The following is a 14,807-nucleotide window of genomic DNA, read 5'->3' as shown; positions in this document are numbered from 1 at the left end:
AGTTACATGTTCATATAGCAATACGATCACGTTTTGTCAAATTTTGATCAGAGAAAGATATATGGATATATCGGTGGTGATGTCCGTGTTAAAAACTTACTACCGTACCTCTCAAAAGGCTGGATACCTGCTATTTCCGGCGAGGAACAATGAATTTCAAGCCACGGTGTTAGGGGTTATTCAGGTCATGTAAAAATGTATTTTAATACATATTTCACCTTATTCACAAACGGTGAAAAATGTATTTTTTATACGTTTTTCTCCCATTCTTTTTCATATTTCTCCCCCTTCTTTGACAGTCAGTTTCCCATTTATCTACATAAGCATGCCGAAAAATGCAAAACAGGGGGAGAACGCTGTTAGACCAACGCTAAACTAACATTTATTAAAAAAAATCATTTCTCGACGCTCGTGAATAAGAAAAAAATATATTAAAATACACTTTTACATTTTATAACCCCATTAATGGCTGTCTCATGATATCAGTTTTTGTAGAAGTTATAGATCAAACCTAGAACTTCATTTTTGTAGTTGGCAACTTTCTTGCACGGGGCTTTTCTGAAAAATTACAGGTCATCAGGGTGAACAGCTTCAAAATTTCAGTGTTTCGCAACTTACAAGTATATTTTTGTAGTTTGCAACTTTCTTTTTAGCTGATTTCCACCACAGATATTTCCTTTCAGTGCTACTGTACCGGATGTTGATTATTGCTGTTTTCAGTGAATAACGTTTCATTTCGAGTTCGTGTCTCCGTGTCTCTTAATGCCAATGTGTGTCGAAATTATAGATCAAACCTTGAGCTTCACTATTGCAGTGAACAACTCTTTTGTACGAGATCTCTCTGAAAAGTTACAGATCAGCAAAGTAGCTGCCCACTTGCACTATTTCAGAGCAGAATAGTAAGATTTTGGAGCTCTATAAAATGATGGACTAAAATGATGATATAACTTTTCAGAATGGTTTCGTACAAAAAGTTGTCAGCTACAAAACTGGAGGTTAGGTTCGATCTACAGTTCTTTAAAAAATTTAAATTATGGGACAAGAAGGAAGACAAACCGAAACACTGGTCGGTACTGTAAATAGAGAACAATCAGAAGTTTGCGCACTCCTAAGAGGATATCTGCCATGGAGAGTATCGTACAAAAGTATTTTGAACTACATGCAAAAATGAAGATTTAGAGTTGGATAACACCTACACACAACAATTTGAACGAATAAAATGTACATACGTTACCGTGTCAAGTAGCCAAAAATAGGTATTCTAACAGATTCATGTCATACGATTTCATTTCATCATCAGTTTCCCAGACTCTTTTCTAAAAACTTCTGACATTTTCCTATAAAACCAGTTTCGAACGTCACCCTGAAAAACCTCGTGACGTCAGAACTTCAGATTCTAAATTAATATGGAAACTTTACCATTTAATATCTTGTATTTGTGATATTTCACATAACCTCAGTCACACAGTCTTCTTTCAATTAACTGCACTGCTAGATCCTTCCAATGCGAAACAAAAAAAGGGAAGACAAAAAGAAAATTGGTAGCCAGAGCTGCGGAGAAAGAAGCTGTAAATCATGGCTACGCGTAGTATAAGAACGCATTCAAACACGTCGTTATTTCTGGGTTTGTGTGGGTTTTGATGAGAAAAACTAAACGAATGACTACGGTAACACTCATCAACAAAAGGCCATCTGTGGACCACTACATCGTTACCAATTGACAGCTTCTTGGAGTCGGAATATCTGTTTGTTGATCTGATGAGGAGTGGCGTTCATTCAGAATAAATTGATCACCACTGAGTAAATAAAAAATGTTTTCCGATAGTCTGTAAACCCAAAACTCTCCAAATTGCAGGTTGTTGAATTCCACACCTTCCGGAGTTTTCGATTCAATCTCATATCCTATTCCAGACGTATTACAAACATCTTCGTATCTGAAGTATAATCTCTTGTTTCTGCAATTGTCTTCTTTCCACACCTTGATACACTCATTCCACATCATCAGCTGAATCATAAAGTCTGAAAGTACAAAGATATTGAAGTCGATGAATCCTTTCTAAATCCAGCCGAAAACACTACAAAGTTCATATCAGTATGCACTTTCTCCTTCAGTTCCGTGTTATTCATTGATCTTTTGGTAAGAATCTCAAAAGTACATTACATCACTGCCGATCATGAAAGCTAATCACTGAATGAATTAAAAATATACGTTCAAAAGTTCATTTAGAGCAAAAGTAGAGAGTTACGGTACTTCTTGTGTTTCAGTTTGTTTTTAAAGTCAATCACATTTTGTATTCTCGTCGGCAACCTGAGTGATCTTATCAGAGGATACTGGACATCTATAAACTGAATAACTATCCCTAGGTGATAATCATGCAAGCGTCAGTTAAGATATCCGGAAATTGAAACTCTTTTTAAATTTCATCCGGTTTAAATTTCATACCCATTAGGACACAAATCGCTAAGTTGGGATATTCAGGTGTTTCTACCGTACACTTTCATCATCACCCTCCCCCAGCATCACCATCATTTTCTCATCTTTCCGTACACTCTCTTTCAATCGATTCCCCCCCCATCAAACCTTCATATCAAACCTCAGTCCCTCGTTTCCCCTTTTTTGATGCCAAACAATCTAAATCAAAGCCTATTCCCGTCGCACCTGTCGCTCTTTTTTCCCTTTAAAGCCAATCGTGTTGAGCATCCCGAAAAGAAAATGGGTGAGGGGATAATCCTTAAATGAGTGAGGAGCAATTGTCGGGGGAACAAAAGAGGGAAGAGGCATACGGCCCCACTTACACTCGATTGTTTGAAAACATTACCTAATACGTGTCAATTGGTTTTGATGATTATAAAAGAGAAAAAAGGTTAAACATAAAGGAAGGCGAGTTAGGCAAGAAGATGTGAGGAACGCCTGAGGCACAACTCTGATCGCATCTACTGAGCCTACCTCAACATCCGGTATGAATTTGAAGGAAATTACTTACCTTTGCTTCAGAAAATATTCAGAATATCAAAGAGAATGAGTAGTAGAAATGGAATAGGTAGAAGGGTTAGAAGAAATCAATGAGGGGAGGATGTGGTGGTTGGAAGGGAGCGGAATGAAGAAGGGGGTAGCACGCGGAGAGGAGTGAATCGGGCAAGAGAAGGGGGCGGCGCCTGCAAATCGGACTAACGGCTAGGAACGACGCCAGCAACAGCAGCTACCGTAGTTCTTCAGAAGACTCAGGAAGGCGTCGCGTCCCCTTCGATGGTATCATCAAGGTGGAATGGAAGGAATGAGACGAAAGAGGAATGGTGTATCTCAATTTGAAAGAAGACATGCAGACGGTGCAGACGTTTTTTTTTTTCTCTTGCAAAAGGGAGATTGCGAACCTAGAAAAAAAAGCGAAAGATCTTCAAAGATAGGTGTAATTGTGAAGAACCTTGCTAATATTATGGGATACTGTACGTATTGCATGACGTTTTTGCTTTTAAACCATATGACTTCAAACGTTTAGAAAACTATCTAGAGAAACATCAATCGTTTTTGTATTGATTTCTTTATCAGATCGTCAACTCAATTCACTCTGACGTTTTCGAAAAAAATCGTTGTTCGTACATAAAAGTAAAAAAAGTAAACAGCGCGAATGGTTCGAATTGATTATGACGCTTCCTGCTCAAGAAATAAGGCGGACCCTTTCTTGAAATGTCTTATCACATTAATTAATTGCTGAATATTATATTCTTAAATGATAGTTAAAAAAAATCTTGCTTTTTCGAATTGGAACAATCGGTATTCTAAAACAAAATTGTGAAAACTAGATTTGAATAAAGTCAAACTGAAGGATCCTTGTCTTCCTACTAATAATCAAATGTTAAGAAATGCTCACTCACATAAATTTTGATCAGACAGTATTTTTTTGAACCCGTTGATCTGGAACAACACTAAAAGTACAGTAACCCTAGATGTTCGTTTCTCGCCTAAAAACCAAAAGATCAATAGAATAGAACCGTATTCCTACAAAAGGAAGAAATCAACAGAGATCCATCTTTTATTCATACAAAAGAAACTACAACTTTCTTTCCAAACTATGTAAAATTCCAGCTCCTTTCATCTCTTCATACACCCCTACAGTATCCCCATGTGATCCTTCATAGCCTCCAAATGTCTCATACTTTTTCGATCATTTTGCTTCATATCTTCATGTTCTCTAATGAAATCAAAGTAATCCCTCGAAAAAAAGTTGATTTGCGTCAGTGGGCACAGTTGAAGCAGCTACGAGACAATGAACGTTGATTTGTGAGGTTCCGTCATTTCTCGCACCTACCTCTACTTTGACACGTCGCTTTTTTGTTATGTGGCGGCATGTTGGACCACAAAAAGGGTACAACAACAACAACACTTACCGCCATGTCGATAATCGGTAATAATTGAGCAAAACGGAAGGTAAGAAAGGGTGTCAAATTTAGACGATTATGGGATTATGAAGAGTTGCGTATGCTTCTTTGATGTTCTGCTCATATTAGGACTAGTTCAAGAAGAAGAAGATGATGGGTGATTAGGAAGAGGTCTGGATGTCTTTGGCAGCACCAGAGCTCTAGGACGCGAGGTGACTAGAAGCTAGACTAGAACAGGGAACAGAAGGAGCCGAAGGAGCCGGCGCCTCCAAAGAGTGTATGCATGTATAGAACAGGGGAAAGAGAGAGTCGAGGAGCCATGCCCTCTGCGGACGAAAGGCTATCTTTCTGCACACTCATTCTTTACACACAGCCCAACGAGACTAAAATGAATACCCCTCCGTCCGCCACTTCTTTTTTTCTCTTCTCTTCTCTAGAACCTCTCTTCTTCACACTGGCGCGGTCGTCCAGCAGCGTCCGCGCGCCGCGTCAATGGTGCACTTTTATAAAAGTACACGGTACCGAGCCTGGCACAGGAGAGGGCTGGTGGCGCCCGTTGTCTCCGTGCCGCCTCGCTCTCCGCAAGTCATCGCAGCTCCGCCCACACGAGAATAAGAGGGCAAGAGCATTTGGGAGCAGAAGCCTGGAGCAGTAATATAAGAGGGCAGATGGAGGAGCCTGGCACTGCAGACGGCTGGGGCTGAAACTTCTGACGCGGACGGAAAGAGAGAATTGAGAATTGAGAGGAGAAGAAGAGGAGGAAGAAGAAGAAGCACTTTTGGACGCCAGACTTCTCGGCGCTTGGCACCGGCGCCATGGGCCAGAGGATCGAAAGTACATAGTGATTAGTAGAACGTGAAAACATTTGGCATCAAATCAGAAGAATCCCAAAGTATTGAGTTATGAAAGATATTTCTGAAAAGAAATGGGGGAAAGATTCCATAAGGGAAGTTGGAGTGGAAAGTTGAACGATGGGAGCGAGAAATGATAATTGACATTATTACCTTTGATTCAAAAGATGATAACCCAGGTCGATGGGCGGTATGTTGAAAGTACATCTGATCATTGAAGTTTTGAGACACTGTCTAGAGTACAGTTTCATTAATTTGACTGTTCAACTTTTCTAGTTTTTCTAGACTCATTATTTCTTAAAACAAGACGTTCCAATAGTTTTCAATAGTGCATCCTGAGATACTGTACACAACAAAAATGGTCAACTTCCTGGTGTACGGTCTTTTATATTTTTATTAATAAACTGCTAAGGATAGTTTCAGTAATACTCTTGACTAAATTTTGAGAAATGATAAAATAAAGAAGTAAATTTAATAGAACAAATAAATTACTATTGTCGCAACAAAAAAGTTCCGACATTTTTTCCCCCTCGGTGTTTGCGGACTCAAGCCAAAATTTGATAATTTTGGCTTGAGTCCGCAAACACCGACGAGGAAAAAATGTCGGAACTTTTTTATTTCGATAATATATGGTTTTTGATTTTTTAGTAAGAAATCGCCTGACCAAGTGTCAGGCAAAACTGTCTTGCAGGGAATAAGCTATTGAATTTATATCTGGTGGCTCACCTCAGTCTTCTTACTTTTTTCATTCACAAATCTTATCGAATCATGATTTCTCCTGTCTGTAAAATGGAAATTCGAAAGTGAAAATGAGAACACGAAACAGTGTCTTTTTCCCTTTCTTTTTCTAGCCCCCCTTTCGCTGTCCATTCCTCCCAAATTGTTCGTTCCCAATATCGCGTTCCCTTGCCAGTTACCTCTGCGTCTCTACATGGGCGCCATGATTTATCATACTCTCAGTGCATACGCATTCGTTTTTTCCTCTTCCCTTCGTTTCTCTTTTTCTCCTCATTTCCTCCAATCACACACAACCGATCTCATCTGTCAGATACAACGTTCTTTGTGAAGTGTCCTTGTTCAGGTGCAGAAAAAAGTGCGAACACAGGCACCAGGCACATCCACACGGCCCCCGCGACAGTCAGACATGCACTTTTTCGGTGAAAGTATCATCGAATTGGGTTGGCTGGTTGGTGGACACGGCGACAGGGAATTTGTGTACTTTTGGAGGCTGTTCGAACTGGAATGAAGATGGTGAAGACGAGCGGTCGGCATATGAAAGCAACGATGGACGACTAGACGGGGGTGCCACCCAGTTCCATTTGGGGCGGAGCTGAAGATGAACAAAGAAGAAGAAGAAGGAGAAGCAGTTGTAGATGAAGATGGTGAAATGTGTACTTCTGAAAGTACAAGCAACGAAATGAAAGCGATCGAGAGAGAATGAGAAAAAGAGATTGCAGTGTCACATAAAACAGGAGAGAGGTTCGAAGAGGCTGAACTACGAACTGATAAGAATGATGGGGGCGCCAGACAACGGGAAGAAAGAAGGGGAAGGAGAAATACTTGAGAAGAAACTGGATAGGTCTGAGATGAAAGCGAAGGGAAGCTAAGATGGAAAATAATATATTTCAAGGTTGAGAGTACGTTTTATGTACCTGATTGTGAGTCACGAACGAAGTTCTATACAAGATATCAGAACGTTTAAAGACAAGATTAATTTCCAGCTAAAACCACTTGAACCGAGAAGTCAGGATATTTCTGCAATTCTTCGAAAGAATCTCGCTTCAAATCGTATAAAACGCATTCGAAGTTAGGAAGATCATTTCTAGCAAAATCGTTTGGGGTGTGAGTTATCCGAAAAATATGCGATTATCTTTTCAATATTGAAGTAACTAACTACTACGATATTGCCTGTTCCTTGTCGAAAAAAAGTCTTCCTGCTGGTCATAGGTTCCCAGAAGTTACGAAAAGTGATAATTCAATCATCCAAAGTTTTCTTGCTTGTCTTACTCTAATCTAACAATGTCAAGGGACCAGAATGTTTTTCGCCATGAATGAACCTGACAGTTAAAAAATAGTTTTGTAACTTCTTGGCTATAAATCGGAAAAGAAACAGTTGAGAATAATGGCTCGGGAATAGAACAAAACCTTATGACTATACCTTTAAATTTATTCAAAAACATAGTTTTCTACCAATAAATAGTCGCCGCTCTGGGACTACGGTAGGCGGACGAGAATTTCTGTGAACTGTCGTTGTCAGTGCCTAAGCAAACTGAGATTTAGATAGATAGGCGATTGTTTTTCGGTAATGCCATGTTTCAGTCAAACTATTCGATCTCGCTCAACTATTTTTTGTAAATAATCTGTTTTGCAAAGAAAATTGATTTGATTGAATGTTGTTGTTTGACTGAAAGATGGTTTTAAAACCCGATCAACTCTCAACGCATAAGGTTATAATAGTTCCCTACCTACTCAATTACCTTATTATTAAACTGAGATATTAAAATTCCCGGTAACTGTATAGCTTTTGACGGAAGTTTACCGCGCCGGGTGATCTTCGTAATGATCTTGTAGTTTTTTTACTGTCTTCACGTTAAAAGTTGATTCTTTATTATTATTCTATAAATTTAGGATTCACTTCCTGTAAAGTTTTCGTTTTTTATGCGCCACGTCACAATAAACGTTACGCCTTCCTGCCGGTAAACCCCTTTTTTGGAGCACTGACCATATTGTGTTAATCCGTCCGGAGGAAGAGGAAGGAGGGGGAAATGAGAAGACGTGCAACAGAGCACAACGGGGGGTCATCTGAAGTGAAGTTGATGACAGCTGGTCGGTGCTAATAAGCTATTAAGAAATGTATAAGTATACGTTATGGGTATAACTATTTAACAGCACCTGCAACTTTGACATCTCATTGCAATAAACTTATTTTTGACAGGTCAAGAAATAGAAACAAACACACAATTTAGAACGGATTAAGTTTCTAGAAATTGGTAAGATCAGCCGTTGAGCAATGACCAGTACGAAAAGACCTTGAACGATTACTGGTATAGATGTTCAACTAGTGACATCTGTCTCAACTTTCTCCAACAACATTCTGAAAAAACTCGTTTATTTTCTTTTCAATTTCCAATTTCGGAGCTGGAGTTTTGTAGCTCACTGAAATTATTTCCATCCACAATGATATTTTTTTTTTCAACAATTTCTCCTGGAACTTATAATGTTGTTGTACATCACAATTTTCAGGGAATGATCTGTATAAGACATTTTTTCCAAACTTGTCACGGGCCGGGCCAAAATCGGAATTTTTCTCGGCGAAGTCCGTCGGCCCGGGGTTTGAAATTCAAATTTTTTTTGAATTTTTTTCCGAAAATTTTTTAAAATTAAACTTCAGAATTCAATCTAAAGCGAGTTATGTATCAAGAAATTGGAATTTTTGGTGTAAAATTCAAAAAAAAAATCCAAAAAATTGGTCAAAAATAGATGGAACCGACATAGCACACAAAACTGTCAAAATCGAATAGGGTGATTTTTCTTTTGGTAGAAATCATATCGGATCATGTATACATAGAGTTCTTTCCCTCCCTTCTCTTGTAAGTAATAAGTCAACAAGTAAAATCTTGGTGACACCTATTACGACATGCACCTGTTATAGTTATCTGATCGTAGATTTCGATAAGAGAGGTGTTATAAACAGTCGAAACTAGCATTAAATTGGTGTTGAGAGCAGATGTATCCGGGGGAAGTGACTTTCTGAATTAGTGCATACATCTGTATACTAAGATTCCACGTGGCAGATATGAGGTTCAATATATAGACCGTTTAGATAGTCATAATGAGGACAGAGTGAGGTATTTGAACGAGACAGGTGATGACCAAACGAGGGCCTAATATGTGTCGAGTTATTTGTGTATCTAGGAAAAAAGGGTACGGTATAAAAATAGAGTCGTTCGAAAACACTGATCTTTCAGTAAAGAAGTTGTCTTTTTTACGTAGAACTGTTATTCTTTTTACGTTATCGGACTGTATCTGGTTGATCCGTAGTGACTTTTTTAAAAAACTTTTATCGATAAAACAGACACTGATATCTTTTAGGTCCGCACTTGAATTTTGTTCCATGTAAAAGAAAAGTTTAATAGCAAATTTTCGAATATAATATTTCATATTTTTGTATCTCACTAAATGTATTGAAAAGAATTTGCTCTTACTCATGACATGCTTGACCATGCATGACCGGTCAGGGAAATCTTCCCAGAAAACAAAACAAGAATTGTCATGTACATGAACAGGTCAATTTTAAAAGACAACACTGGGATTGAATTGTCTGCAGATGGGTGAAAATAAAAATTAAAAATTATCGGCTGAATGTGAAAAAACAAGGAAATTTTGATAGAAAATAGTGAAATTCCGTTTTAACGGAATTAGTCTTTTCCTTATTTATGGAAAACAATACTATGAAGTTTAATGGAACGGGACGACCAAGTTTGAATATTGTGAACTCTGATTACAGCCTGAACTGGATGAATCCGATAGGTCACATTTGTGTCGTTGACGTCGATTTTTAAACCAGTTTGAGATCTGGAAAAATGCAATTTTTACAGAACTATCTACTGAATAGACCTGAGTTAGATTCAATCCAGTCACTCTTGAAAGTTCTTTTCTCTGTTCTTGATTCGGTTTCCTTGTGACTTCTTTGAAAAACTTTCTTAGATATCTCCTGCTGGAATCCTTGAAACTGTATACTGTTTTCTCACCATCCCAAATTGTCGATGGAAGTTCTGTTCTCTTTCTCAATCTATGTCGTTCAACTGCTGTCAATTCTTCTCCACTTTTCCTGTTTAATTGAGCTTCTTTGTACTTTGCTTCATACCAAATCTTTGTTAGATCATCAAAGTATTTCTTATCAAAGTTACGAGTAGAAAGGAGATTGTAGAGTTTTGTAAAGTTATTTGAGTGGAAGAGAGCGTAGGCGTAGGCTGAAATTTAAAGTATGCGATGTTAAAGTTTTCAAAATTCCAGAATCTGGGAAATTAGGGAGATCTAGCATTTAGTGTTGCAAAATTGATCGAAATAGTCATCAGTTCAACCTTAATTATCTTCTTCAAATTTTCAATTCATGAACGTAATAAATTTGTTACGACTAGATTATTTCTATTGTCTGTGATTACAAAAACTGGAAACACTGAATTTTCAGCAGACAATTCTTATTTTCCCAAAATTGCTCACTCACCTACAACCATTGGCTCACTACCAAATCGTTCCAATGAATTCACCCCGTAAACGGATTCCACTTGATCAAAAAATCTCACTAATCGTTCACCATCTCGTGTTTGAAATAAAGACGTGCAAATCACTTCCATCTGAAAATTTAATTTTTTGATAGATCTTGATTCTGAAGACCAACCTGATTCATATCATAGCCACAAAATGAATAGCTGGACATTGCACCTGATCGAGTGATGACAGACGGAGAAGGCAAATTATGGAAGGAGGCGTTAGAATATGAGAAAATGACGGCTAAATCTCAATGGATTCTAGAGCTTCTGATGATGTAAAATGAGAAGAAGTCAGATGGAGAAGAGATATTGAAACATGAAAGTTCATGGAGTCTTGAATAATGCTTATGGTGTTAATAATAATTGAAGTATGATGAGTGTGAGTTTTGCATAAAATTTTAAGTAAGAAGAAGAAAGAATTCTTCAGACATTTTATTAGAATTTGTGGGTAGTCGCATCAAAGAGAAGCATCAAAATAGCTTCTTTCATCATCATCGTTTTCTACGGTAATCTGAAAATTCCTCCACAAAACAAGAATCACTTGGCAACAGAGCAAGTCATCCTTGCTGTTGAAAAATTCAAAAGTCTCAATGTTTTCTATGAAAAGGAAAGTCCGAAAGAGAAGAAAGGTAATCTGAGATCCATTCAATGCACTTTGTCTTCATGTTTCTTTTCAGTTCATTCCTCATTCATCCATCTTCCCTCCAGGAGTTATCGTCATCTTTTTCTTTCCCAATTTCGTATAAGGCAACACAAAAAGTCAAACGGAAATCGTCATCCAATTAAATTGGACCGTCACCTCCATTCTTTTCTAATCCTATTTCCTTCAATAAGGGGATTCATATTTCAAACGAGGAGCTTCTCCAATTTGACACCCATATTCTGCCCTATAATTAATCCATTTCTGTTCTCTACTCCTGGGGGCTCTACAGGTGCGCGTGTTGGTGGTACAGGACCACAATATTGTTGTCTGTGTGTGTGCATTAAGCCACGCCCACATTGGTCCTGCAGGAACGTTACCTCCCGAAGAGATATGAGTAACCTCCTCCCGCCCCCGCCATATTTCATGCAAGATCCACACCTCGTCGACACTTCATCATATTTCGACTGTTATCAACAGCACCAACATCTTCAATATTCGACGATCTCGTCAGTTTCAACATCGAAAATTCCCTCAACAACATCTCTCCTTCCGTCTCATTTTGCATCATCTGGAGCAGTACAGCCTTACGAGCTTTCGTCTTCATCTTCTCATATTCTGACACCTCCTTCAATTATTCCGACGCCTCCTCCGTCTATAACGTCCCCCTCACTTTCAACGTTCGGTTTTCCAATGGGCGACTATAATTTAGATCAGGTTTTTAAATTTAGATTCTTGACTTTCCTGGTCAATTATCATTTTCAGATGGAAGCAATCTGCACGTCGTTGTTCCAAGCAAGAGATGGAGAACGACTAGTCGCCTTTTTCAATCAGCTGAAAACAGTTTATGGTTCCAATGCATTGGATCATTTTGGGAGTGAAGCTATTGTAGTAGGTGAGTGAACTACATATATCTCTAGATTGAAGTTCTGTAAAGCAGTTTGGGTACTTACTAGGGAAGAATCCCGACCCAAGATGGAGTTACGGGTCGAGACCTATATGGTTGGAAGAAAATCAGCTGGAATTTTCAAAACAATTTTCAAATTTTGCTAAACGCATCCAGGAATCGAGAAAATTGAGCTCAAAGTTCGACCAGTAACTCCATCTTGATTCGGGATCCTTCCCTAGTTAATTAGCCTTCCTGCTCCTTCTCTTTTCAAATATCTTCTGCTCACTAACAAAAAAAAATACAGTATGCTTTATGTTGTCTGTGATCGGACTCGTAGGAAAGCTTTTATCATTAGAAGGTTTAGACAGTGTTCGCAAAGAGTGAATGAGGAAATTTCCACTACATTATTTGAAGATAGATTATCGAGAAAATTTAATTACAACATTTTGGCACAAATTTGGAAATTATTGTTTTTTTGACAATGGAAAATCAGAGGGTCGCAACTTTTGAATCGTTCCGAATTGCTACCAGGCATTAAATATAACTTGATTGGGCATATCCCAAGTTTTTGTTTTTTGCTCTTCACTTGTCTCTGAGAAAAACCGTCTTCATCCATGGTTTTAGAAGCCACTCTTAACCTAACAGGGCTTAACCACAGGGGTGAAACTTTGAGACGGTTTTTCTCAGCGGGAAGGGACGAGCACAAAACAAAAATTTGGGATCTCCCTAATCAAGCTCTCCTTATTGTCTGGAAGCAATTTGGAACGATTCCAAACTTGCAACCCTCTAAGTTTCCCTTGTGAGAACCTCTAAATATCGTTATGATTCAATTTCCCCCGGCTCTTTTTCTCAACAAGATTGACCTTTTTTCTCAGCAAGATACCTATATATCATGCCTCATACGATTGCGTTATTCCCAACACTTCTCCAATTTGACACCATTTATTGCGTTTCCCCTTCTTATTACCCGACATTTCTCGCCGCAACCTCCACTATCCAATTTCAGCGTACACATACGCTCTCTACCACTCGAACGACTTCGAACGACTGTTCCACCTCTTATCGACTCGTCATTTCCAACAAATCTATTTCACTGATCTTCAAGAAATCTGGCATTACGCGAGATACAAAGAGAGTCAATTGAAGAGAGGAAAAGAGTTGAATCCAGTGGAGAAGTACAGATTGAGAAGAAAGTTTCCGCCACCGAAGACGATTTGGGACGGTGAAGAGACAGTATACAGTTTCAAAGATTCAAGCAGAAAATATCTCAAAAAGTTTTTCCAAGATGTCACTCAATATCCAAGTCAGGAGCAGAAAAGAGATATTTCAAGAGTCACCAAATTGAAAGTTGTGCAGGTAAGTCTAATTGACTTTGACATACGAATCTCTCCCATTTTCTTTCAGATATCCAACTGGTTCAAAAACCGTCGTCAACGAGACAAAACTGATCAATCGGACCGTTCTCCTCAATCAAGCTCCAGCAGTACGAATGGTGGGAGTGACTTTCCTCCACTCATCAACTCACAGAGTTTCAATTTAGCTCCGTTCAATATGCAGATGAATGTGTTTTTCGACTCCTGATTCCATTGTTTCCTTCCCCTGGTTTTCTCTCCAACACACGTGTTTTCAACAGAAATGAAAACGCAGTTAAAATGAATCGCTTATTCATTTTAGAATCTATCTTTGAATGTGAAGATTTATGTACTCATCCTATTTTTGATTTTCTCGTTGGCATTCATTTTAAGATATAATAAACTTGTATTATTATAATGTATACCGTAAATACTGTATTATAACGGCACCTGTAATAGAACGGCACTGTATTATAACGGCATTCCGTCTATACTCAGAATTCATGAATAATATATAATAATAATTATAATTATCCCGTGTTTTTTCTTTGGTCTGATTAGAAGAAGCGGTATTTGTAACTTCTTGATCAGCGAATAGAACATCCAAAAAAGCTTTTTTCGTTTAATTTTAATGAGTTTCTGAAACCACAACATTTCTCTCGGAGGTAGTTAAAAAATATAACGGCATGCCGTTATAATACAGTATTTACGATAATTCGGTTTTCAAAAAGTTTGTCCGGTTGGTACCGATTTTGTTCCAAACATTTCCTTAAAATCACTATCTTCGTCTCGCCGTTGTCTTTCCATCTTTGCTTTCAAAATTTCAAATCTCATTACTTTCGTGTTCTGACGGAGTAACTTTAGGTGAAATTTCCTTCAAAAGGAAATTGAAAAACTGTTTATTCAATATAGATAATTATTGAGTATCATTGCATTTGAGAGCAAACAAATAGAAGATCCAAACAAAATTTCACATAAAAACCCGAAGGAAACTAACTTCGTAACAATTTAAAAAATAACAAGGTCACATACAGTGCGTAGCACAAGTATAAGGCCACCCATGAAATTGAGTTTATTGGCTCAGCGGAACATTTCTGGTTAAAACTAATAACGGATTCGGATTCCTCATCCAAAAATACCCATAGGAAAATGTTTTTGTGACATGACCTCCAAAACTAGGATGGTGACGTGGAAAAATGTGAAAAATGCGCACTTTCAAGCGTAACATAAGTATAAGGCCACCCCCGGAGTTGAGCAAAAAGCGTCGAATAAAATCAAAGTTGCACTCTAGAATTGTATTTTAGGATTGTACAAATTACATTCAAGAAGAAAACATCAAAACCATATAGTCCTGGCCCTACTGGTCTGCTGGGAACCTGGATTCAAGTCTCTCTCCATTTTTCTCTTTCAGGCGCTAAATCTGGG

At 38.2% G+C, this 14,807-nt stretch overlaps 2 protein-coding genes across 2 annotated transcripts; one reads left to right on the top strand and one right to left on the bottom strand.

The window, feature by feature from the left end:
* Positions 1–9,686: 9,686 nt before the first annotated feature.
* Positions 9,687–10,668, bottom strand: GCK72_017521 (uncharacterized protein; the record flags this gene model as incomplete). The annotated part of the gene is made up of 4 exons (XM_003112400.2): positions 9,687–9,803; positions 9,846–10,201; positions 10,456–10,585; positions 10,630–10,668. 4 exons carry the CDS (start codon positions 10,666–10,668, stop codon positions 9,687–9,689), a joined length of 642 nt encoding a protein of 213 aa, XP_003112448.2.
* An 866-nt stretch (positions 10,669–11,534) lies between these two features.
* GCK72_017520 (uncharacterized protein) lies at positions 11,535–13,611 on the top strand (the record flags this gene model as incomplete). Its single annotated transcript, XM_053732129.1, has 4 exons — positions 11,535–11,858; positions 11,907–12,036; positions 13,037–13,386; positions 13,435–13,611. 4 exons carry the CDS (start codon positions 11,535–11,537, stop codon positions 13,609–13,611), a joined length of 981 nt encoding a protein of 326 aa, XP_053581042.1.
* Between the last annotated feature and the right edge of the window lie 1,196 nt (positions 13,612–14,807).

The sequence above is a fragment of the Caenorhabditis remanei genome, chromosome V, assembly GCF_010183535.1.
Source record: "Caenorhabditis remanei strain PX506 chromosome V, whole genome shotgun sequence".
NCBI lineage: Eukaryota > Metazoa > Nematoda > Chromadorea > Rhabditida > Rhabditidae > Caenorhabditis > Caenorhabditis remanei.
The sequence above is the reverse complement of the archived record's forward strand: the minus strand, read 5'-3'. Positions and strand labels throughout refer to the sequence as shown.